At 37.1% G+C, this 25,290-nt stretch overlaps 10 protein-coding genes across 10 annotated transcripts; 8 read left to right on the forward strand and 2 right to left on the reverse strand. All coding sequences in view use genetic code 12, as the record gives it.

Moving 5' to 3' along the window:
* Positions 1-136: 136 nt before the first annotated feature.
* RPB2 (DNA-directed RNA polymerase II subunit RPB2) lies at positions 137-3,989 on the forward strand (the record flags this gene model as incomplete). Its single annotated transcript, XM_064995723.1, has 2 exons — positions 137-146; positions 304-3,989. The coding sequence occupies 2 exons, from the start codon at positions 137-139 to the stop codon at positions 3,987-3,989; spliced, it is 3,696 nt and encodes a 1,231-aa protein (XP_064851795.1).
* Positions 3,990-4,501: 512 nt separating this feature from the next.
* On the reverse strand, positions 4,502-5,114 carry MRPL23 (mitochondrial 54S ribosomal protein uL13m MRPL23; the record flags this gene model as incomplete). The annotated part of the gene is made up of 2 exons (XM_064995724.1): positions 4,502-4,972; positions 5,094-5,114. 2 exons carry the CDS (start codon positions 5,112-5,114, stop codon positions 4,502-4,504), a joined length of 492 nt encoding a protein of 163 aa, XP_064851796.1.
* Positions 5,115-5,619: 505 nt separating this feature from the next.
* Positions 5,620-6,135, forward strand: RPB7 (DNA-directed RNA polymerase II subunit RPB7; the record flags this gene model as incomplete). Its single annotated transcript, XM_064995725.1, has 1 exon — positions 5,620-6,135. One exon carries the CDS (start codon positions 5,620-5,622, stop codon positions 6,133-6,135), a length of 516 nt encoding a protein of 171 aa, XP_064851797.1.
* Positions 6,136-6,647: 512 nt separating this feature from the next.
* Positions 6,648-8,450, reverse strand: MUS81 (Mus81p; the record flags this gene model as incomplete). The annotated part of the gene is made up of 1 exon (XM_064995726.1): positions 6,648-8,450. One exon carries the CDS (start codon positions 8,448-8,450, stop codon positions 6,648-6,650), a length of 1,803 nt encoding a protein of 600 aa, XP_064851798.1.
* Positions 8,451-9,864: 1,414 nt separating this feature from the next.
* Positions 9,865-12,366, forward strand: DASC09_021240 (Zn(II)2Cys6 transcription factor domain-containing protein; the record flags this gene model as incomplete). Its single annotated transcript, XM_064995727.1, has 1 exon — positions 9,865-12,366. One exon carries the CDS (start codon positions 9,865-9,867, stop codon positions 12,364-12,366), a length of 2,502 nt encoding a protein of 833 aa, XP_064851799.1.
* A 1,342-nt stretch (positions 12,367-13,708) lies between these two features.
* Positions 13,709-15,340, forward strand: CIN10 (Cin10p; the record flags this gene model as incomplete). Its single annotated transcript, XM_064995728.1, has 1 exon — positions 13,709-15,340. One exon carries the CDS (start codon positions 13,709-13,711, stop codon positions 15,338-15,340), a length of 1,632 nt encoding a protein of 543 aa, XP_064851800.1.
* Positions 15,341-15,840: 500 nt separating this feature from the next.
* On the forward strand, positions 15,841-17,550 carry DASC09_021260 (uncharacterized protein; the record flags this gene model as incomplete). The annotated part of the gene is made up of 1 exon (XM_064995729.1): positions 15,841-17,550. One exon carries the CDS (start codon positions 15,841-15,843, stop codon positions 17,548-17,550), a length of 1,710 nt encoding a protein of 569 aa, XP_064851801.1.
* Positions 17,551-20,363: 2,813 nt separating this feature from the next.
* On the forward strand, positions 20,364-21,722 carry RVS167 (amphiphysin; the record flags this gene model as incomplete). The annotated part of the gene is made up of 1 exon (XM_064995730.1): positions 20,364-21,722. One exon carries the CDS (start codon positions 20,364-20,366, stop codon positions 21,720-21,722), a length of 1,359 nt encoding a protein of 452 aa, XP_064851802.1.
* Positions 21,723-22,362: 640 nt separating this feature from the next.
* DASC09_021280 (eL22 family ribosomal protein) lies at positions 22,363-23,218 on the forward strand (the record flags this gene model as incomplete). Its single annotated transcript, XM_064995731.1, has 2 exons — positions 22,363-22,374; positions 22,859-23,218. 2 exons carry the CDS (start codon positions 22,363-22,365, stop codon positions 23,216-23,218), a joined length of 372 nt encoding a protein of 123 aa, XP_064851803.1.
* Positions 23,219-23,522: 304 nt separating this feature from the next.
* FRS2 (phenylalanine--tRNA ligase subunit alpha) lies at positions 23,523-25,110 on the forward strand (the record flags this gene model as incomplete). Its single annotated transcript, XM_064995732.1, has 2 exons — positions 23,523-23,625; positions 23,720-25,110. 2 exons carry the CDS (start codon positions 23,523-23,525, stop codon positions 25,108-25,110), a joined length of 1,494 nt encoding a protein of 497 aa, XP_064851804.1.
* Positions 25,111-25,290: the final 180 nt, after the last annotated feature.

Consider the following 25,290-nt stretch of genomic DNA (forward strand, 5'->3'; position numbering starts at 1 on the left):
CCTGGATCTCGAGCCGGGTGATAGAAAAAGCCAGTGGAAAAATCGAATTGGTGATAGAAATTAATAACAAATTGAAGGTTGGCGGCTGCTTTACCGACAGAGTTATCGTCTGCAATCCCATACTCATCAATCTATCATGACGGACAGTAAGTGTTCTATTTAATTGTTAAGAAACAAGGTTACTGTTTCTGGTTTACTTTAATTTATTGTGTTTGATAATGAGTGGTTGATAGTTGAAAATCTTTTTTTTTTTTGCCGCTCGATTAATTGAAAGTTGAAGAATTTCTAACAAATGATCTTTAGTTTATCAAGACGAGTCTATGTATGACCAAGGGGAAGATTATGGTGACTCATACGGCTACGATGATTATGGTGATCAGCAAATCCAACCTGAAGATTGTTGGGCAGTTATTTCTTCATTCTTCCAGGAAAAGGGTTTAGTGTCGCAACAGATTGATTCGTTTGATGAATTTGTGAACACAACTATCCAAGAGTTGATTTGGGAAGATCCTTCATTGGTTCTTGACCAGCCAGCCCAACATATGACTGAGACTGATAATAAAAATAAAAGATACGAAATCACGTTTGGGAAGATTTTCATTACAAAACCAAATATCACCGAACCTGATGGGGATGTGAGACAAGTGTTTCCTCAAGAAGCAAGATTGAGAAATTTGACATATTCATCGTATTTGCAAGTGGAAATTAGTAAAAGAGTATTGGTTTCTATTGATGATCCAAATAATATTGTGCCAGCCTCAGAAGTTGAATGGATTGTGGAAGAGGAAGATGTGATTAACGAAGATACCGCGGCTCCATTGGCTCCTATTGGTAAGGTTCCAATCATGGTCAGATCTAAGTTCTGTATGTTACAGGATTTCTCCATGCAAGAATGTTACGAATTGAAAGAATGTCCTTACGATATGGGTGGTTATTTCATCATTAACGGTTCTGAAAAGGTTTTAATCGCCCAAGAAAGAGCTGCTGCGAATATTGTTCAAGTTTTCAAGAAGTCTGCACCTTCTCCTATTCAATTTCTTTCTGAAGTTAGATCGGCTATTGATAATGGTTCTAGATTGATCAGTAATTTGGAAATTAAATTGATGAGAAACAAAACCATCAAGGCCACTTTGCCGTACATTAAGGCTGATATACCATTATTGGTTGTCTTTAGAGCGCTCGGTGTTGTCCCAGATGGTGATATTATTGAACATATCTGTTATGATGAAAACGATTGGCAAATGTTGGAGTTGTTGAAACCATCAATTGAAGAAGCATTCGTCATTCAAGAAAGGGAAGTCGCTTTGGATTTCATTGGTAGAAGAGGTAATGTCCTTGGTATTAGAAGAGAAAAACGTATCCAATATGCTAAAGATATCTTGCAGAAGGAATTGTTACCACACATTACTAGAGAAGAAGGTTTCGAATCTCGTAAAGCATTCTTTTTGGGTTACATGGTGAATAAATTGTTGTTATGTGCATTGGAAAGAAAGGAACCAGATGATAGAGATCATTTTGGTAAAAAAAGATTGGACTTGGCTGGTCCATTGTTGGCTAAATTGTTCAGACTTTTGTTTAGAAAGTTATCTAGGGATATTTTCAGATATATGCAAAGATGTGTGGAAACAAACAGAGATTTCAACTTGTCATTGGCAATTAGACCATCTACTATCACTGATGGTTTGAGATATTCGTTGGCCACTGGTAACTGGGGTGAACAAAAGAAAGCCATGTCCGCTAAGGCTGGTGTGTCTCAAGTGTTGAATAGATATACTTACTCATCCACATTATCACATTTAAGAAGAACTAATACCCCTATTGGTAGAGATGGTAAGATTGCCAAGCCTAGACAATTGCATAACTCGCACTGGGGTCTTGTGTGTCCTGCAGAAACTCCTGAAGGTCAGGCTTGTGGTTTGGTGAAAAACTTGTCTTTAATGACTTGTATTTCTGTCGGTACTCCTTCAGAAGCCATCGTTGAATATTTGGAAGAATGGGGTATGGATCCTCTTGAAGATTATGTTCCTCACAAAGACACCAAGTCGACTAGAATTTTCGTTAATGGTGTGTGGGTTGGTGTTCAAAAAGATGCTTCTATTATTGATGAAGCTTTGAGAGGCTTGAGAAGAAAAGGTGATATCAATCCTGAAGTGTCGATTGTCAGAAACGTTAGAGAAAAAGAATTCAAGATTTTCACTGATGCTGGTAGAGTTTACAGACCATTATTTGTGGTAGAGGAGGGTCGTCTTAAGTTGGAGAAGAAGCATGTGCTTGACTTGCTAGATACTCAAGCAAAGGCAGACGAAGAAGTGGAAGGTGAAGTTGCAGATGATGAGGACTTTGAAAAATTCACCTGGTCTTCATTGGTCAACGAAGGTATCATTGAATATATTGATGCCGAAGAAGAAGAAACCACCATGATTGCCATGACTCCGGAAGATTTGGAAGGCGCAAAGGATAATTCTGAAGATCCATCTGGTAGAATTAAGATCAAGCATAATACAAGTAACCAAACATGGACTCATTGTGAAATTCATCCTTCTATGATTTTGGGGGTTGCGGCGTCAGTTATTCCATTCCCTGATCACAATCAATCTCCAAGAAATACGTATCAATCCGCTATGGGTAAGCAAGCTATGGGGGTTTTCTTAACAAACTATGGTTTCAGAATGGATACCATGGCAAACATTTTGTATTACCCTCAAAAGCCTTTGGCCACCACCAGATCTATGGAATATCTTAAATTCAGAGAATTGCCGGCTGGTCAAAATGCTATTGTTGCAATTTTGTGTTACTCTGGTTATAACCAAGAAGATTCCGTCATTATGAATCAATCATCCATTGATAGAGGGTTATTCAGATCTTTGTTCTTCAGATCTTATATGGATCAGGAAAGAAGAGAAGGTATGAATTTTGTTGAAGAGTTTGAAAAGCCACAACGTAGTAATACTTTGAGATTGAAACAAGGTACATATGAAAAATTGGATCCGGGCGATGGGTTGATTGCCCCGGGTGTCAGAGTTTCTGGTGGTGATGTCATCATTGGTAAGACTGCGCCAATTCCTGCTAATAACGAAGAATTAGGTCAACGGACGCAGTTCCACACAAAGAGAGATGCTTCCACAACCTTGAGAATCACAGAAAATGGTATTGTTGACCAAGTTCTCTTGACTACCAACCAAGAAGGTTTGAAGTTCTCTAAAGTTAGAATCAGAACCACCAAAGTTCCTCAAGTCGGTGACAAGTTTGCTTCCAGACACGGTCAAAAGGGTACTATTGGTATTACTTATAGACATGAAGATATGCCATTTACTGCCGAAGGTATCGTTCCAGATTTGGTTATCAATCCCCACGCTATTCCATCTCGTATGACGGTGGCGCATTTAATTGAATGTTTGTTGTCGAAAGTCTCATCATTGTCTGGGTTGGAAGGTGATGCTTCTCCATTTACTGAAGTCACTGTCGAAGCGATTTCTGAACTTTTGAGAAAGCACGGTTATCACTCCAGAGGGTTCGAAGTGTTGTTCCACGGTCATACTGGTAAGAAGTTGATGGCCCAATGTTTCTTTGGTCCAACTTATTATCAAAGATTGAGACATATGGTTGATGATAAGATCCACGCCAGAGCCAGAGGTCCACTTCAAGTTTTGACTAGACAACCTGTGGAAGGTAGATCTAGGGATGGTGGTTTAAGATTCGGGGAGATGGAGCGTGATTGTATGATTGCCCATGGTACGTCGGCGTTCTTGCGTGAAAGATTGATGGAAGCATCTGATGCTTTTAGAGTCCATATTTGTGGTCTTTGTGGGTTGATGAGTGTTATTGCCAACTTGAAGAAGAATCAATTTGAATGCAGAGCCTGTAAAAACAAGACCAACATTTATCAAATTGAAATTCCTTATGCTGCCAAATTGTTGTTCCAAGAATTGATGGCTATGAATATTACCCCAAGAATGTATACGGATCATTCGACCTTGAGTGTTCGTTAACCAATGTCATACATAATATTTGATTTAATTTTTTTGGCGATTACTTTTTCTTTTTTGTTCTGTTTTATCTACATGATTTCACATTCTTTCTTTTGTTTCTGTTTTCCTGGGCTTGTTGAGACAGCCAAGAAACAATGATCAATTTCCAGCTTTTACTTCTTGCCGTTTTTATTTTTATTTTTTTTCTTCTTTTTTCTCTCTTTCCATCGATATTGATATTTTAAGTTGTATAATATTTAAAAGCATTCAAATTTTTTTTTTTATATTTTTTTTTTTTTTCATTTTTAGTTATAACTAATAGTAATTACCATCTAATATAAAAAGTTGTCAAGAAAAAAAAGAAAAACTCGCAAGTGATTGTTATTATTAGTATTACATCGATAAAAATGGTTAGTTATGTATATATTTACATGCAAAATGAACCTGACTGATATTACTAGTACAAAAAAAAAACAAAACAGTATCTTCTCCCCCTCGCCCAAATTCCCCTCTCACGATGATAATATAATCATTTATTTAGCATTATCTTTCTTTTGTTGCTGGAGGATTTTTTGAACTTGAGCTTGTTGATCCCAGTGGGCGATGAAATTCTGTTTGTATGGATGCTCGCTATCGTCGAATAGTTTCAATCTTTCCAATCTGACTTTTCTTAATTTATTCTTTGGCAACATCCCACTCACGGCTTTTCTCAACAATTCGCCAAACCCTTTATCGGCAGCCATTTTTTCCATGGTGACCAATTTCAAATTACCGGGTTTTGTACTATGTGACCAGTATTCCTTTTCTTGCATCTTGTTCCCAGAGACTTTCAATCTGTTGCAGTTGGTGACCACCACGTAGTCGCCGCAGTCGATGGTAGGATGGTACACTGGTTTATGTTTCCCCATTAAGGTGGTGGCTATTGACGAGGCTAATCTACCCAAAGTACGTTCATCTTTGGCGACGTCGACGCTGTGCCAGAGTCTGGCAAATGCTATACCGGTCTAAAATGAAAAATGGTTAGTTAAAAAATGGAAAACAGTAGTAAAAGAAGAGGTTTTTTTTTTGTTTTTTTTTTCAAAAAACCAACCAGCCAACCAACTAACTAACTAACTAAATACTCACTCTTCCAATCTTTTGGGACATGTTTTATATCTTATCTATAATGTTAATGATTTCGCTTATTTTTTCTATTAGCAGCAGCATCTTTGAGCTTCAATTTTTTGGTGGGAAATTTTTATTTTTTGTTTATTCTGGACATCCGTGCACCACTGGAAGAAAGAAAGAAAAAAAACTACCCATAAAAAATTAAAGGTATGTGAGAAAATACCACTAACTGCCATAATAATAATAACAATAATAATAATAATAATAATAATAATAATCCTAATAATTGACAAGCAAAAAAACACACATACACACACACACACACACACACACATAAATACATACCCACAAATAATTATACCATCCTGTTTGCTTGCTCTCTATCTCTCTCTCTCTCTCTCTCTCTCTCTGTGTGTCTTTCATTCCCATCTTGATTAATTGATCTGAAAATTACAATTCCTCGTCCTCGTCCTCCCCCTCCAGATATATTGATATTGTTATTTTATTTATATATATATATATATATATATAAAGAAGTACCATCATGTTTTTCATAAAGGATCTTTCCCTCAATTTGCAATTACACCCATCGTACTTTGGTCCGCAAATGAACCAGTACTTGAGAAACAAATTGCTCACTGATGTCGAAGGTACGTGTACTGGTCAATTCGGGTATATTGTTTGTGTGTTGGACTCGATGAAGATCGACGTTGGCAAAGGACGAGTATTGCCACAAAACGGGGCGGCGGAATTTGAAGTGAAATATCGTGCGGTGGTATGGAAACCTTTCAAAGGAGAAGTCATGGATGCCGTGGTGAGTAGTGTCACCAAGATGGGGGTGATTGCCGACGCTGGGCCTTTGTCGGTGTTCATCTCCAAACACTTGGTCCCCAGCGATATGCACTTCAATCCGAATTCTAACCCTCCAGCCTACGAATCCGAAGACCAGATCATTGAAAAAGGTAGTAGAATAAGATTGAAGCTCGTGGGTACCAGAACTGACGTCAATGAGATTTATGCCATTGGTAGTATCAAGGAAGATTATTTGGGAGCATTATAAGTTAGTTTTTTCTTGGATATTGTTGTTGATGGAAGAAGAAGAAGAAGAATAGGAAAAGAAAAAAACACTTTGAGAAGTGACATTACTGTATTATTATTATTATTATTGTTTTTGTTGAAGTCTTGAAAAAAAAAAGTAATAAAATGAACTTGAAAAAAGGTTAAGTGTATATTATGATGGTTATGTTTGTTTTTCTTTTTTTTTTTTGTTCCTCTCTCCTTTCTATTTGGAATATGTTTTTGTTTTGTTTTTTATTATTCAGTTATATAAGGAGGGTCTTCAAAGGAAGTGAAAAACCTTTTGTATTGTCACACAAGATTGGTATTGCCCTCAACATGGATGGAAGTTTGAATGCTTGAAAACTCAAAAACCAAAAAACAGGAGAGAAGGAAAAGTATTACGAGTATGTACAATCTAGAATACAATCTATAGAATATTTCTATATAATACTGGTTTTTGTTTCATTTATTCTATTTTTTATTTTATTTTTTTCTATTGTACATTATATCATCTTAATATGAAAGTCTTCCCCAATTCTCATAAATTTTTTCAGATACTTTGGGCCCGACTGATTTCGCACCAACTTCATGGATCGTCCGATCCCTGATTAGCATTTTCTTCGCTAGTTCATCAACGTCTAGCATGCTATTATACGTATCTATAAGTTTTTTTGGGGTAACAAAATGTTTTTGAATCACCAATGCTTTTTCTAAACTCACCCCTTTGATGGTCATCAACATTTTAACAAAAACCTCTTTTACCGTCATTAAACTGCTCTTGTTCAACGTTGTTTGGAAAGCTTCAAACGTCAAACAAGGTTCCAAACTTTGGTGCTTTTCTCTATATTTCTCTAACGTCGACTTATAATCCAGCTGGGTGTTTAATGATCTAGACTTCACCACCATTAAATCTTTGGTTGCATAATACTCTTCGATTGTTTTTGTCAAATTGTAAAAAAACGCCGTGGTTTGATCGGAATCTCTCGATCGTTTAAGATAAAATTTGCTGCCCACTATGGTGAGACAAATTGCGGTTTTAATTGATTCAGAAAACTTTGCAAGATCAGAAGAGGTTTGTTCTTCAACAAGATAATAAATATTTCTCATGCCGGTTTTCGCCAACCGTGATTTTTGCTCGAAAAATCTCCCATCGGTAATTGATTCTGCCAAATCGTCTAATCTCTTTCTTTCCAAAATGAAGTCCAACACCACCCTTTCTTTTGTTTCTTTATGTTTTGCTACCCATAATGAATCACCCACCGCTAAAGGCTCGGTTTCCGATTTGATCCCTAAAGAATTCAATTTCTCAAAAAAGAAATTCCGCTCATTTTTCGATCTGATTTCTCTGGTATCTAACACCATCATTACTTCAAAAGTACCTGCCTTCCAAATACTATGGGGTGCTGATGTCTCGGGGGCTGGATTGGTTCGTTGAACATCATTACGGGTTTTTGTATGGCGTTTGTGTATACTCATTTCTTCTTTATCCTTTTGGTATAATTCTCCAAGACTTCTTTTATTTGCTGTTGGTAGAATATCATCGATATCAATACTGTCATCACTATTGTCCATATCATCATCATCATCATCATTATTATTATTATTATTATTATTATTTGCTCCACCACCCTCTGATCGAAACAAGAGTTTTGCCAAACTTGATCCTTCATCGGTTAGATAATAGTGCATTGGCCTGCCAGATCCTAATATCAAACCTTGGTTGATTAATGTTTTCGAGGAGTTCCAAGCAGAATAAAATTGTTTTGTTGCCGGATTACTGGTGAAACTCCTATCACAATACGGGGCGGCCTGTTGGACAATCTCATCTTTCGTGAGGCCCCGTCTTTCTTTATCATATTTGAACAAAACAATTAAAATCGCGTATCCTCCAGATCTTTTAGCAGGAACATACTTCTTTTTTCCCTTGGCTTTTGCGGCAGTTGATGATGATGATGATGATTTGGTCAAGCGAGCCGGGGAATCTTGGCTGCTATGGAAACTGGTATTGGCGGCAACGGCGGTCGTTCTTGTATTAGTTGTCTGTAGAGCTTTGAACGATGCAGGGAAAGTATACCCTTCAACGCTACAGTATTGTTTGAGTTTGTCAAGGAGGAAATCCACCCTTTTTTCGCCAAAATACGGGATGCTCGCAAGATCTTTACGGTTTGTCAATGGCAGTTTATGTTTTTTCAATTTGTCCAACGCATGGTTGATTCCGATAGCTGATCTGGAGTTTTTATTGGCGGCATCGATCGCTGCTTTTTCCATCCATGTCACAAATAGATGTTTCAAATCGCTGGAATATAATTCCATCATCTAACGATGATGATTGTTGTGTATGTGTGTGTGTGTGTGTGTACTATAAATGGTGTTACGCGTTTGTTTGTTTTTTTATTTGTTTTTTTTTCTGTTAACGGCAATTTTTTTTTTTTTTAAAAAAAAAAAAAAAAACTTTTGCCGCGGGAAAATTTCTGGTGTCACAGATTCAACATTGAAGCTGATACCTTATTATCTAAAATAGACTGTTTATCGGTTATTATTGAAGATGTTTAATGCTAGGCGGTGGCGATGACCAGTAAAAATAATAATTTTCTATTCTGGTTCGTTCTGGATAGTGGATATCCTGTGATTATTTATTGGGAGAGTAGATAAATCATTAATTGACGTGCCAATATACTGTAAAAAGAATAAATTGACTGCCGTGGATTCACAGTATATTTTCACATCATATATATGATTTAAATGCCCTGAATCTTAGTTTTGTTCTAATGGTTATTGTTGTTATTTATTGAGATCTGAGCGTCTGGGGAGAGGAGGGGGGGTTCGCATTAGCTAAATAGTAATGCTGGTAGACTACAGTAGCCTAATGGGGAAAGAGGGAGAGAAGTTGGGAAAGATCGAATTGATTATTAGACATGCAGAAACTGGAAAACAAAAAAAAAAAAACCTGGGGAAGGAGGTGGGAGGGAAATATTTCTGGCTCTCGCTGCTGCCCAGTGGAATGGCGGTGATTTGGAAGGAAGGAAGGAAAGGGTACGGCAACGCTCAATGCGTTGTGGTGTCTTGTTTGGGCATGCTCTCTATCATTATGTGTCCATGCACCACTGCTACTATCTACACACACTGGGTTGGAGAGATCAACAACAACAACAACAATGGGCACTAATTAACTGCCGCTAGCACGTGCCCACAGGCAGTTGCTGCTGCCGTTGCTTTTGACACCCGCAAAATACCTCACCCACCCACAAAAGCGCCGACCAATCGCCACCCGCACAAGTCCGGGTTATGTAATCGGACCAGCGGCTGTACCGGGTGTGCCGCCCTGTGTTGCCTGTTTGGGGTGCCCCGGAGGATCCGCGCGAATACAACCGTCGGTCGGTCTCCGGCCAGGGCTGCTTAATTTTATCCTTGGGGGGATTACCCGAGTGCTTGTAGCAGCTCTTCTGTCAAAAAAAAAAAAAATTATCGATTTATATACCCTTTTGTTGTACCAGACATAGTGTGTGTGTGTGTGTGTGTGTGTGTGGTGTGTTCTGTTGCGTATCCATTATCATTAGTGGTTCTTACCATTCTATCCACTATCCAGCCTTGGAGATTAGATTATCTTGACCACTGGTTGTCACTTCCTCGCCCCCCCTTTCATCATATTCATAATCACTACTGTTTGTTTGTTTAATGTTGCCCATTCAGTGTTTTCACCAATAAAATTTGAACAAAAGAAAATTCCACAATGGTTCCTTTACTCCCCAAATTAGATAGTAATCACAAAAACCAAATCACCAATAAGAAGCAGCCTCCTCTACCCTCAGCTGCCCAAATCAAGCAAGCCCTGCCAAGAATTAGATTATCTTCCAAACTTCCTATTGGATCAGCACATCCTCCTCCTCCTTCACCCTCTTCAGCAAGAATGCAACCTTCTACGTCCCTACAATCCTCTTGTTCATCTTCATCCACAATAACCTCAGCATCTCCTCCTCCTCCTCCTGCTTCTCAAACAGATGTAGACACAGAATCACTACTAAACAACTTCTTGGTGAAAAATGACTTGAAAATATTGGAAAATTATTTATCGCTTCTGGAAAACAATAATAGCATTCATCAAAACCTTTCTTGTTCTGCAGGGCTCAGTGACATGAATATTCCTCCTAAGAATACTTCAACCCTTCCCAGCGGCTCTTCTAATATCGTCGGTAATTCTTTTAGGCAATCGGGATTCGAGTCCGATGATTCGTTGGTAAATTTTAAAGACTTGATCAAGTTCAATAATACCCATCAAACCAAAAAATTCTCCCCTTCAACCTCCCCTGTTAATCTTTTAGCATCCAACGTTTCATCTCATGAAGAACTAATAAATCAGTTGCAACAAAAAATAAAATTCTATAAAAGCTCAGTGGTGGCAGATAATAATAATTATGATACTAATAATATTAATGACGATGATGACGAAGAATTGAATGTCGAGACTTTTGTCAAATCGAACGACTTATTAATTTATTACAAGATTTTCAACTATTTAATCCAATTAAACGACACCAACAGTAATAGCAGTATCAACAATCCAAGCAACCCGATCTGGAAACTCGGCAAAGAATTGGAACCTTTTTTCGATCAATTGATCAATTTCTCGAATTCCACCATTGGCAAAGTGAATATCGACAACGACGGTAATAACCTTGATCAATTCGATTATGACTTGCTAATGAAGAATCCAAACCATTTGAAATTCCTCGAACAATTTCATAATGACATTGGCTCGATGGTCACCAATGAGTTTTTATTGATTCACTGGGTCATCAAAAATTATGAATCGTTATCATTTAAAAACTTGAATTATATGATGTTTCTAATGGGCGGATTCAAGCCAGTTAACGTTTATGCTGACAAAAATATCACCGCTGGCGGTGAGTATAATGATTCGTTAAAAAAATTGAAATCTTGCTCAAGGTGTCGTAAAAACAAAATCAAGTGTGATTCAACGTTGAAATTCCCTTATAGTTGTTCTAATTGTTTCAAGAAAAACGTCAACTATATTAAAGTCCATGTGAAAAAATTGGAAAATACCAGTGTTTCAAATCCTGTCATGGATAATAATAATAATAATAATAATCATAATAATAATAATAATATCACCAATGATGAAGATAGTGATGATAATAAAACCCTTGTCAATCAAGAAACCACCACGTCCAATAACTTCTTTGAGAATGTTGCTATCGTTGGCGGCGCTATTAAACCCCTGTCACAATATATGGATCGATTTCGTCAACCAGATTCCTATTCAAATGATGATTTACCCCCTTCATCACGCGACCATATCAAGATGACAAGAACTTCTTCCAACTTGACCACTTCCTCTACCTTGACCGCCGCCTCATTGTTGTCATATTCCCCAGCTTCCTCAGCATCATCCACCTCCAATGATGATAATAGAAAACCATGCGATTGTGGCTCCAAGCATTGCTTAAGCGGGTACCAAAGAAATATCAATAATATCAGGTACAATCGCAGAAATTCTAGCTTGAGACTATTTTTAGATTTGTTCAACATTAGCATTTCGAAAAATCAGCTTGATAATGATGATTCGTATGTTGCTGTGGATATGGGAGATGATGAAGAAGGAAACTCAAGCAATCTGGTGGTGACTTGCAAAGTTCAATTAATTTCCTCCGATTTGCTATTGAAGAAAAAGTCGTTGAAAAAAAATACCTTGATCAAATCGCTAACCAGTGATATAATAGCATTGAAGGCCAGGGTTGATGAAATGGTGTTAAAAGAACAGGAAATGCTTGAGTTGTTGATGTCACAAGAACCAATTGATGATGGCACAGAAGATGAGGCAGCGGAAATCTCTGACTTATATGGGTCTAACGAAAGCTTAAAACTCATATATGATTTGAAAAAAGAGTATCATAATAAACACATGAAGGAGATGCCAAACAAGCCTAAGCTCGCCACCAAGAAAAGATCACTGGACGTGGTGGAATCAGCTGCCCCGGTTTCCAAAAAGCAAAAACCATCATTCCTTTCAACCAATGAATTGCTCGTTTTGAATGGATTCGATCCGGTTTTGTCTCGTGGTGGGGCTAAGAAATCAGAAGACTCGATATTTGACAACCACCAGTATTTCAAATTTTTAAAGGATCGATTGCACCGTAATAACTTTTCCAATTACCGTGTGATCAATAGTGATGAAAGCTGTATCATTGAAAAACTTACCGTTCCAAGGATTTGAAGGTATCTCTAGATCAATGTTTCCTTTATTATCCACATTTTTTTTTTCAATGGAATTTATTCATTTATTTATCCCAAGTTGGTGTTTTTAATTGAATTTCATGTTTTTTTTTTGTTTTTTTTTTTTTTCTATTTATTATACTTTTTAGCTTTGGGTATGGCATGATTCTTTCTCTCTTTCACTTCTCTTTAATTTAATTTTATTCTTTTCCGCTTTTATATTTCATTACCTTTGGAACTTGAATAACATGTTGTATTTTTTGGGATACTTTTTAGTGGTTTTAGTGGATTGCTGTATTGAGTTTTTATGGTGGTAGCATTGAAAATTATTGGAGATATATATATCCGATGTAATTTGAAAAACAATTGAAAATGGGGAAATCAAGTGTAATTAAATAAAGACCTTGTCCTGAAAAAAAAAAAAAAAGAGAAAAGGAATAAATTAATAAAAAAGAAATGTACATGAATCAATAATATTTCGGAGCTATCGAAAATTATTGACACCCACTGGGGGTACAATTTACAGGTTTCCATACCGGTTTTTTCGCTTGATATTAAGGGGGCGGACTTTCATAACGATAACGCACGTCATTCATGGGAATCCTTGAGAAAAAAAAAAAAAATTGCCAAATTGAACAAATAAATTATTATTATTATTACTTCATATACATGGCTTATTTTATATGAAACAAAGCAAAAATACAACCACACGAACTGTAATGAGGTAATATCCGTCGGTGCCATGGAAAGGCATCGTTACAACCATAGAAGACACAAGGGAAGAGGCCGGCTATATCCGCAGCATACTGGTGGCTTCCGTAGAAGTATATAAAGAGGACTCTGGTCCACTACAAGTAAGTAGTATATTATGAATAGAAAGCATCCATTCTTAGTACCAGACTCACTAGTAGCCATTGCAAGGGGTGCAGTTATGTGTATATATATATATATATATACATGTGATGCTTTTCCGAGAAAACAAAAGTCCGAGAGTTTGCTCATTAATCGTGATACTTAGCCATATTCCTTGGATTTTCATTGATGATTTCTTTCTTTACTTGGTTGACTGGTTGGATCACTAGCTAGCTCTACACTTGTTGAATATATAATTGAGACGGTATGTGCTGATGTATACCATTCCCATGGATACAACCACAGCATGCACCCCCTTAACATGGGGGTGTGTGTGTCTCTCTCTCTCTCTGCGCCAATGTGTCAAAAAAGAGGCGAAAGATGAAGAGAGAAAAAAAAGAAGAAAAAAAAAAAAAAACAGGACGTAATCATTGATCCACGAAGAGCCCAAATAAACCCTAAATTTAAAATACAATGAAAAAAGAGAGGACATGCCAATCTTCAGACTGTCCCCAATAAATCAATATGCACCACTAGACTCATCCGAGGAGAGTGCCTCGTCGACAAAATATAACCTGCCAGCCAATGATGGCGATGAGTCCAGTGCGGCATTATTTGCCGAAGACAATAATAATCTGAGCGTTTCCAGTGTATCAACAACGCTTGCAAGAGATTTGGATACCATCGAAACCACCAAACTTGGGATTTATTCGATCGTTGTCGTGAGTGCCTCTGCAGTTGGAGGGGTTTTATTTGGGTTCGACACCGCAATCATTTCTAGTTGTCTTTTATTCATAAAAGATGATTTGGGACACTCGTTGAGCTCTTTTGAAAAAGAGATCGTGACGTCCATCACTTCCATGACCGCCCTCCTCGGATCAATAATTGCTGGGTACTTGTCCGACAAATTAGGTAGGAGAAACGTGTTGGCAATATGTTGCGGGGTGTTCATCGCCTCGGCAATTGTTATGGGGTTTGCAAGATCGGTAATTGAATTAGCATTAGGCCGTGCCATTGTCGGGTTGGCAGTGGGTGGTGCCAGCATGGTAGTGCCGGTGTTTATTTCTGAAGTTAGTCCTGCAAGTATTAGAGGCATGTTGTTAACGTTGAACTCCATTTCCACTACGGGAGGTCAGGTCATCGCTTACGTGTTGGCGAATTTCCTTAAAGAATCCAAAAATAATTGGCGGATTTCTTTCTTGGTGAGCGGTGTACCGCCATTTTTATTCCTAATGGTGGCAAGATTCATGCCTGAGTCTCCGAGATTTAGTATCATCAAGGGACGAATCGACGATGCAGAAGTCGCCCTTAGCAAAATCTTCCCTTATGCCACCCCATCTCAAGTACAGGATAAAGTCATGTTGATTCAAGCAGATGTCAATAATTCTAAGAGATTATACAATAAACCGTTTTGGGAAGTTATTCGCGGTAAGAAGAGTACCCAGAATGCTTTGATAATTGGCTCGATATTGATGGCGATCCAACAAGCGGTGGGGTTCAATAATTTAATGTACTACTCGGCGATCATTTTCGAAGATTTGGGGTTTGAAGATCCGATATTTGCCTCGATCTCCATTGCCCTGACGAATTTCATTTTCACATTCGTGCCGTTCTTTCTCTTGGATAGAATCGGTAGACGGAAAACTTTGTTAAGAACCACATGGGTTCTAGGGGTTGCCATGCTCGTGGTGTCGATATTATATCTATATAAATCACATATCAACACTGACTCTTCTATACTAAACATTTCCATCCTCATTACAATGATTGTTTATGTTGCTGGCTATGCCTCAGGTTTGGGCACGGTTCCGTGGCTATCGGTAGAACTTCTACCTTTGGAAGCCAGGGCAATTGGGGGCACGGTGATCACTTGTTGTAATTGGTCGACCAACTTCTTTATTTCCTTGTCTTTTTTAAGTCTTATGGATACTCTTTCTCCGGGCCTCACGTTTGGGTTTTTTGGGGTAATTTGTGTGCTTAGTTGGGTGTGGATTTTCAAAATGTATCCTGATGTCACTGGTATACCATTGGAACAAGTTAGCAAGATCTTTGAAAACGGTGTAGATATGTATTTGGCCGATGAGTTGAGAAGGAAAAACAAGGCAAGTTATCTGCTCACTTGAAAGATAATCGGCTTATCATTTTGATTTGAGAGACAAGAGAAGAAAGAAAAAAAAAAAAATGATTGGTTTATTATAAGGAGACTTATACATATACAAATTAGAATTACTATGCTTCCTGTCACACTTTTTGATGAACTTAATATACTACTTTGAATTATTATTGATATTTCTATTATAGGCTGTTGAATATTTATACAAAATTATATTCTAGTCACTATCATCTGCTATTATTTCCAAGAGGGCTGTTCATGTCTTTTAGAAAATTTTGGTTTTGTGTTTTTCCGTCATGCATCCAGCTTCCCAACATGCGATAAAATAAATCACAAATCCCATTTCCTTAAAAAAAAAAAAAAAAAAAAAATTATCAGTAAGGCTTCAGATGGCGGCAAATCAACTGAGATATTTAATCATCCTCATTAATAATACCAAGCTAATAGTTTTGTGTCAATAATATTTCTGACCCCACAATAATCCTGTTACAACCACACAATAATACAGTCATGCCCTTGCTAAGGATCATTTTTGAGAACCTGAGGTTCTGGCTCAACCTCATCAGATCAGTGATTCGTGTCACTTTAATCCCTTTAACTTTACTATTGATGTTTTATGACTGGTTTCTTGAAGATATCATATATTTTAGACAACTCACCGGCGCTGTAATAAAAGAAATCCTCCATATTTCTCCCTGTGTATTTGGACTATTCCGATCCCTGGAAATTGAAGATCCCAAATATCCTACCCCCAATCGAATGGGCCCATTGAAACGAGAATCTGATTTTTTTTTGAAAAAGTGTACGAAGATTTTCATGAAATGTAATGTTGGGCTTCAGAATCTTGTTAATGGTAGTTTGGGAGAATTGAAAAAAAGAGTTGAAGTGTGTGGAAAGCGGTACAGGCAGGGTCTTAGATTTTGGTATTTGACCAAAGACACTGAAGACTGGATATTCCATTACCCCAAATGTTTTATTAAACTCATAATAGCCAAGCTCCAGAGTGAACCAGTGGGAAAAAAAGGGGGTGGTGGTTTCGATGATGCACCAAAACTAAGAACTTATAATCTGCAAAATATGAGCCACGGAACGAAAAGAGGGAGTTTGGAGATTGGAAACTCTATAAAAAGAGTCTCTGGTGTTAGAACTTTACCACCTACTACTGTTGAATTCGATAATGAGCTCATACTTCCGACCCTGGCGCCACGATCAAAAGACAAGGAGGTTTCTGCTTCTATGTCCTTACCCTTGGGGACAAAAAGTATAGAGAATTGCTACTCCATATCAGAAGACATTACTGGAAATTATAATGGGAAAACATTCAGGAGTAAATTAAGGTTTCCGGTATTGCGATCCGCCAGAAAAGAGCCAGGCCCGTTAATAATCTCCCATAATAAAATCGGTGACTATAGTGAAGTCAAAAAATCGATTATTTCTGTTATTGATAACAATGCCTTTGATGATGGCTCTTTGGGGCCTGTTGTTGTTAGGTTGGCCTGGCATTGTTGTGCGACTTATGACAAAGACACTGGCACTGGTGGTTCCAACGGTGGAACCATTAGACTTCCTCCAGAATTAACAGATGATGGTAATATAGGTCTTCAGCCAGCAATGCTAGTCTTAGAAATAGTCAAACAACAATTCCCTTGGATAACGTACGCTGATCTTTATACTTTAGCTGGAGCTACGGCGATTGAAGCCTTGGGTGGTCCCAAAATTGAGTGGAAATCTGGACGAACTGATGTTTTAGATACAAAATATGTTCCAGAAAATGGTAGGTTGCCTATTGGCAGTAAAAATTCCGACCATATTAGGAATGTTTTTGGTAGAATGGGATTTAATGATCAAGAAATTGTATGCTTAATTGGTGCGCATACTTTGGGAAGAACTCATAAAAAATATTCCGGGTGGGAAGGTAAATGGACTGATGATCCAATTAAGTTTGATAATGAATTCTACAAAGTGTTGTTGGATAATAACTGGGAATGGAGAACTGTTCCTGAGACTGGCAAGTATCAATATTTCCAACAAGGAAATAATGATATTATGATGTTACAAACGGATATGGAAATGATTAAAGATTCAGAATTTCATCAATGGGTTGAAGTGTATGCAAAAGATCAAGATAAATACTTTGAAGACTTTGCAAAAGTATTTTCTAAGTTATTAGAGTTGGGGGTTCAAAGAAATGAGCAAGGGATTGCAATCAAGGCAAGGTAAAAATTTTCTGAGAAAACTGTTTGCTTATATATAAATAAATCCATGATTTATATCTTAAAAATGTATAAAGATAAATAACTAGAGATTTAAAACTCTTTATTAAGTAAGGTAAGGTAAGGTAAGAATATAGTGTTTTTGACAGTATTAGTAAGTAATGAAGGGTAAAACATGAATAGGAATAAAACAATATATAACAAAAATGTGACGATCATACTGGAGACAAGACATGGAGCCAAGATCCAGTGAGTTTGTCTGTGGTGGTTACTGTTCTTCAAGATAGTAAATTTCATCAAATTCATATTATGTTTCAACAATTATACTACTTCATTTACCGAGAGAGACAGAAAAAAAAAAGGTCAATAAGAGGTTAACATAGCCCCCAAAAAAAAAAATGGAAAAAAAATAATATAGAAAGACAATATTGGATAATTTAAACGCAAAAATATGGCGGTATAAGGGATTTAATGGTGATTTCAGGACCGGATTGAATTGAATTTGAATTGAGTTGAATTGTATATTAACGAGTCACAGAGGTTCTAAATAACATACAAGCCGGGAATTTTGTGCAGGTCTTTCTAATAGGGAAAGTAAAGAAAATACTATAACTTTCTCACAACATCACACTCCTTGCTTTAAGGATTGATCATATCACCGGTGAAAAACTCAAAAATCAAGATTATTAAGGGAAAAAAGGTGCAATGTGGAAAATATGATATGAAGTTGCTAGTGGATCACCCATCACTAGGAGCTTCATGAACTGCGATGGAGGTCTTTGTTAATGGGTTTTGGCACTATATCTCAAGTACTAAGTATTTTCAAAGTAGTGAACATCAGAGTTCTGGGGAGAATAATAAAATCAATAAAATAATGAAAACCAATTAAACCGAGTAAACCAATTGAATCAAACCAAAAAAAAAAAAAAATAAGATCCAGTACCATGGGTCTGTCTCAAGTGTCACCACACACTTTCTAAGTCCAGACACCTATCCTGATTCTATAAATCAATGTACCAATTGAACACTTTAACTCACGCTCCATTTATTTACCACAAATATTAGTGAGAGATAACAATGTGAAGCCTTTGTGAAATAATATTAAAATCAAAATCAAATAGACCAGTGCTATGGTTCGATCTCTGATTTTGATGGGCCGGGTAACATTATGTAAAGCAAACATGGTTATATGCAGAAAGAAATTATATGTACATGTTATATTACGATGCGACTATACTAGATGTAGTTAGTCACGGGTTAGGATTGATTTAGTATTACTCTCTGAAGAACCAGAGATCATATATATTGAAAACTTTTCATAATCGACGACTATAATTATATACTAATGGTTATGAGCTTATGGTTATGAGCACGTGTATCATTGCCTATAACCAATAGCTCAAACCATACTACAACAGTACATCTGACTTCGTGGCCAAGCTGGTTAAGGCGTGCGACTGTTAATCGCAAGATCGTGAGTTCGATCCTCACCGAGGTCGCTTATTTTTTTCAACTTAATCCTTTTTTTTATTTGAAAAATATATAACAAATGCTACGAACGTTTGTTACAGGTATTGGTGATTCCAGGGAAGTTTGATGAGTAATATTAACGCCGAAGCCAACACTAGAGGCTTCATTTAGTGATGATGGAGTTTCAACAAAAACCAGGTCGCACCCCATATACGTTATATGTCAAAAATACTCGCATCTTCATGTGATTTATCACATGATACATTTTACTAGTGTATGGGTGTAAAACTGCCCAACATCCAATAACATATTAATCCATACACCTATCCTTGTACATGCATACATACATAATGTATGTATTAAATATTTCATGTAGAGATATAGTTAATCCTATGAGCTGTAAAGGTAATACATGATAAATACCCTCAATTGAACACTGCAATTAGAAATTGCATCTGTATAGCCAAAATATACTTCTTGGAAACACCTTCAAGATCCCCAATAACTCCACGGAAACTCATACCACTGCACGAGCTGTGAGTTTCCTTTAATATATTAGATCAAGTTTTTCCAAAAATCCCCTTTTTCATCTCATTGAATCATTTATTGTATTGAAGAGCATCTTCTTTGGTAATTTCTGTTTCAATTTTGACGTTCTCATATAACTAGCTTTAGCTGAATAAATGTGTAATTATCTTCTTAATAAACCTTTGTCATTTAAAAGTGTAGTGTCTTCACTAGCGATAACCTCATTTTCTCAGTAATAACCTTCCATAATAACCTTAGCTTAGTAACTACTCTTGAACCTCATGGGAACTATTACAATTGTTCTAGTGATAGTTGTCTTGTTCCTCTTAAGTGGTGACAAGGAAGGCGCCTTCAGCCGCACACTGCTACTGTAATGTGACGGATCAATTTGATTTCTGGATTTGGTAAACCATATTGTATCATATGTTTGAAGTTGACGTGATCAATAGCCCCATTTTTCCTCTTCTTTTAAATTAACTATTCTCAATTTAAACAACAGCAAAAGGTAATGTAAGGTTGAGCACACACGTCATTCTGCACCATACACGTGATCAGACAAGGTGCTAACTTGCCCCCAATTTTTAAAAAAAACCAACGAGATTTTGCTTGCCACACGGGGGGCCATCACTTGAACCGTTCTAGTTGACGAGGTGATTCACATAGAAATAAGCAGCTGATTCAGTAATTCTTCTAATTAGAATTAATTTATCGAAATTTTCTGATAACAGTAACATATTTCAATACATTGAACTTTGAGATTGATTTTTTTTTCTCTTTCTTTTGTTTTGTTTATCTTGATTTGATTTTGATACATTAGCAACAATGAGTATTAAGGGGTTTACCAAAGGAATTGCGAGAGCACCTACTATGGTGAAACGGAAGTTCAACATAGGTACTCAAGCAGAAGAGGATCCAGTGTTTGTTGATGCAGAAAGAAGATTCAAAGAATTCGAAGTGGAAACCAAGAAATTATCCGAAGAATCTAACAAATATTTCAAAGCTGTCAATGGGTTGCTCGACCATCAGATCGAATTCTCAAAGGGGATTGAAGAGATTTACAAACCTATATCTGGTAAAGTGTCTGATCCAAATCACACAATTCCTGAAGATTGCCCAGAAGGTTTAGAAGCGTGCGAGGCTTATAGAGCATTGGTCACCGAGATGAAGTCCAGTCTTGCTCCTGATCTCTCATTAATTGAAGAGAGAATCATCAACCCTGCCAAGGAATTGTTGAAAGTGATTGAGACCGTTAGAAAGATGTTGACCAAGAGAAACCACAAGAAGGTTGATTTGGATAGACACACCGACTCTATGACAAAGATCGAAAATAAAAAGGAGAAGTCCGTCAAAGACGAGGAAAGATTATACAAAGCCCAAGCAAATGTGGAAATTGCTCAACAAGAATATGATTATTACAATGAGATTTGCAAAACTGAACTACCACAGCTATTCCACTTGGAAGCAGAATTTATCAAACCGTTGTTTGTATCATTTTATTACATGCAATTGAACATCTTCTACACATTATATACCAGAATGGAAGAGCTCAAAATTCCTTACTTTGATTTAAACTCCGATATTGTGCAAAGATTCATCGAAAAGAGAGGTAATGTTGAAGAATTGACCGATGCTATTGGTATTTGCCATTTCAAGACTAATTTCGCTAAGACTAAATTGGAAATGACTAGAAGAAAATACGGGAAGGCAGACGAGGCTGCAGAAGAAGCCGCTGGATCCGCATCGCCTTCTTATCTACCAGCATACTCTCCACAAGGCCAATCACCAGCGCCAACTGGATCTGGGCAACCAGCAGCCACTCCAACTTATGGCACTGCTCCACCAGCTTATACAGCATCACCGACCTCCACTGCATATTCTAGTGCTGGAAGTGCTTATGCTGCCCCAACCACAGCTGGCACAGCATATAGCTCCCCTGTCGCTACTCCTCTAGCTGCTGCTATCCCAGCTGTCCCAGTCCCAGCTGCTCCTCGTGCACCAGCCCTCGAATATTGTACCGCATTATATGATTACACTGCCCAAGCCGAAGGAGATTTATCCTTTGTTGCAGGATCCGTTATCCAGATTGTGCAAAGAACCGAGGATCAAAATGGTTGGTGGACTGGGGTCGTTAATGGCCAACAAGGTGTTTTCCCTGGTAACTACGTGCAATTGAACCAATAGAAGGTTTTACCTTAATTTTTTTTTTTTTTCGTTTTCCCAATGCATTCTTGATTTTTTTTTGTTTAATCTTGACCCACTTTAGACAGACTTCTGTTCATAATTTTTCTTTACCATTCGTCATCATTAATATTGAAGTATCTTTATTTTTTTTTTTTTGCCAAATGTGATGTTGTACATTTACTATTATCATTATTTTTTCATTATCTTTTTTTGTGAATTCATGAGTTTATTATTCAGGGTGTGACGTGATAGAAGTGGCTAAGTTTCCTTTTTTCTTTTCTTTTCTTTTCTCTTTTTTTTTGCTAATGTTCTTCTTTTGCTTAAAAAAAAATAATTGGGGCTTTTTTTAAAGGAAAATTCCAGTGAATGGTCACTTTCTCGATCCATAATAAAAATATATCAACTTGGAGATTATGACATATTTCGCGCCCTAATAAAATGCAGACACATATGAGCCCTAAATACATGTGCAAGTCAAATAATGTTAGATCATATGACCTGCACATGACCCAAAATCGGCTTTTCCATCGATCGAAATAAAACAGAATTTTTTCAGATTAATGTCCATACTTACATGGTTCCTTCTTCTGCAAATATTTCAGGTTTGTTCTCTGATAGTTTCGTTACAACATCATCAAAAATGGCTCCAATCGTATGTATTGAACGATCAGCATCTTAATTGTGAAAAAAAATAGAAAACGTGAAACAGGAGTTCTACGAACGGATGTTTTATTAGGAATGATAGATAATGTACTATTGCACAGAAAGTGGCAGCAAGGATATCTACCAGTGTTACATTGCAAATTCTTATGAGAATGAGGAATACGTATTTGGATCATCATTTTGGAAAGAGAAAAAGACTGAAACTCTACAGAGTGGGTGTTTATTACTCACCCTCAATTTTGAGTAATTTTTTTTCTTTTCATCTCTAACTTGTATTTCTCTAGTAGTAAATGAACAAGACCAACTTGGTGGAACCTGAATGCTTTGCTGTTTGAATATTTTCTGCCATTAAGTAAGAAGATCTGCAATTTTTTTTTTTGCAATATCAAACTATTTAATGGCAAAATTTTCACAATTAGAATTTTTATATTTCACATTTCTGTTTGAAGACAGTAGGCTAACAGGTTATATAGACTACCAAAAAGTCCAAGCAAGTTAAGAAGTTCGTCGTTGACGTTTCTGCTCCAACTGAAAACCAAGTTTTCGACCCATCTGCTTACGCCAAGTACTTGATCGAACACATCAAGGTTGAAGACCGTCTCGGTAACTTGGGTAACAACATCACCATTGAAGAAGATGAAGAAAAGGTTATAATCCTTGCTTCTAACGGTACCTTCTCTGGTAAGTACTTGAAGTACTTGACCAAGCGTTACTTGAAGAAGAACCAAATCAGAGACTGGATTAGATTCGTTTCTGTTAAGCAAAACTCTTACAAGTTGCAATTCTACTCCATCAACGCTGATGAAGAAGAAGAAGAAGACGATGAAGAATAGATTATTTGACCCGTTATGTGTATATTTTAATAATTTCTACCGTTACGAATTAATATAATTAATTTTTCTATTTAAACATATTTATGATCTGTAGAAATTGATTAATCATTCAACTAAGATGAATGAAGATACGGCAATTCCTCATCATCCAAAACGTGATCGATCACGTGTTAACTCAAGATAATTTTCCTTTTTTCTTTTGAATCTTCCAGTTTTTGGATGAGTAAAAAAAAAGAAAGCGAATTTTCAAGGGAGATAGATTCCATTCGAAGGAACCAAGTAGGCACATAACCAAACAAGAACCATGTCTATTCAAGCTGAAACTGTCCTTAAAGCCCTTGATAAAGAAGGCGTTATCCAAAATACCGATGCCACCTTCCCAGGTGTCACTTTCCAGGCAATTCAAGGTATGTATATGTGTTGTTGTAAAGAAGGTGTTGTTCAAGAGAACCTCTTGGTTCCTAATATCATTTAGAGGGCCAAAATTAACAATGTAAATAGCCGTGCTTAACTCTTTGAGCGCGTTTGAAATGGTCAAATATAAGCCTATTGAAAAGGATCAATGGGTCTTAACCAAAGAAGGTGAAGAAATTGTGGAACAAGGTTCTCACGAATACAGATTGTTAACCGAAGTTATAAGTAGCTTAGAAGGGATGAAAATTTCTGACGTTTCAAAAAAATTGGGTAAAGCTGGTGCTTTGGGTCAAGGTAAAGCCTTCAAGAACGGGTGGATCAAGAAGGATGGTGACACCTTGAAGCCAAGTGACAAAGTCTCTAAAGATAACTTACCAAGTGATACCACTGCTTTACAATTGAAGGCCATTGCTGAAGGTGGAGACTTGCCAGACAAGAAAGTGTTGACCGATTTGAAGAAGAGAAAGTTGGCCTCTGTTTCAAAGGCTATCTCTTTCAGCATTGAAAAAGGTCCACAATTTGCTCTTAAGATTGTCAAGATGGAAACTGATATCACCAACGAAATGGTTTCTAGTGGCAGCTGGTCCAATTTGAAATTCAAAGACTATAACTTCAACTCCGAAGGTATTTACCCAAATTCAGGTGCTTTACACCCATTGAACAAAGTTCGTGAAGAATTTAGACAAATTTTTTTCTCTTTGGGTTTCACCGAAATGCCTTCTAACCAATATGTGGATACCGGTTTCTGGAATTTCGACACTTTATATGTTCCACAACAACATCCAGCTAGAGATTTACAAGATACTTTCTACTTGAAGGACCCAGTCAAGGGCTCCCCACCAGCTGATGAAAAATTGTGGGAAAATGTCAAGGCTGCCCATGAAGGTAATGCCTTTGACTCTGTTGGTTACAGATACCCTTGGAAAGGTGAAGAATCTTTGAGAATGGTTTTGCGTACCCACACTACTGCCATTTCCTCTCAAATGTTATACCACTTAGCCAAAGACCCAAAACCTTCTAGATTATTCTCTATTGACAGAGTTTTCCGTAACGAAGCTGTCGACGCTACTCACTTGGCTGAATTCCACCAAGTTGAAGGTGTTATTGCCGATTACAATATTAGATTGGGTGATTTGATTGGTTTCATGCAAGATTTCTTTGACCAAATGGGTGTCCATCAATTGAGATTCAAGCCAGCCTACAACCCATACACTGAACCATCCTTGGAAATCTTTTCCTGGCACTCAGGTTTGAAGAAATGGGTTGAAATCGGTAACTCTGGTATGTTCAGACCTGAAATGTTGGAAGGTTTGGGCTTGCCAAAGGACATGAGAGTTTTGGGTTGGGGTTTGTCCTTAGAAAGACCAACTATGATCAAATACGGTGTTAACAATATTAGAGAATTGTTAGGTCATAAAGTCAACCTTAACTTTATTGAAACTAACGCCGCTGCTCGTCTTGATGAAGAGTTGTATTAAAGTAGTCTATGCGAATAGAATTTGTCTCGTTATTTCTGAAGTTATTTCCTTATTTTTGCTACATTTTTCTCCCTGGTTGTCATGCTAGACTGTCGTCTTTCTATTGCAATTATCTACATATAATATAATATCCTTCTCTCTCGTATATTGATTAAAGATGATTCTGTAATGAGTCCTTTT

The sequence above is a fragment of the Saccharomycopsis crataegensis genome (genome assembly GCF_037102585.1).
Source record: "Saccharomycopsis crataegensis DNA, jcf7180000000074, whole genome shotgun sequence".
In the NCBI taxonomy this organism is placed as follows: domain Eukaryota; kingdom Fungi; phylum Ascomycota; class Saccharomycetes; order Ascoideales; family Saccharomycopsidaceae; genus Saccharomycopsis; species Saccharomycopsis crataegensis.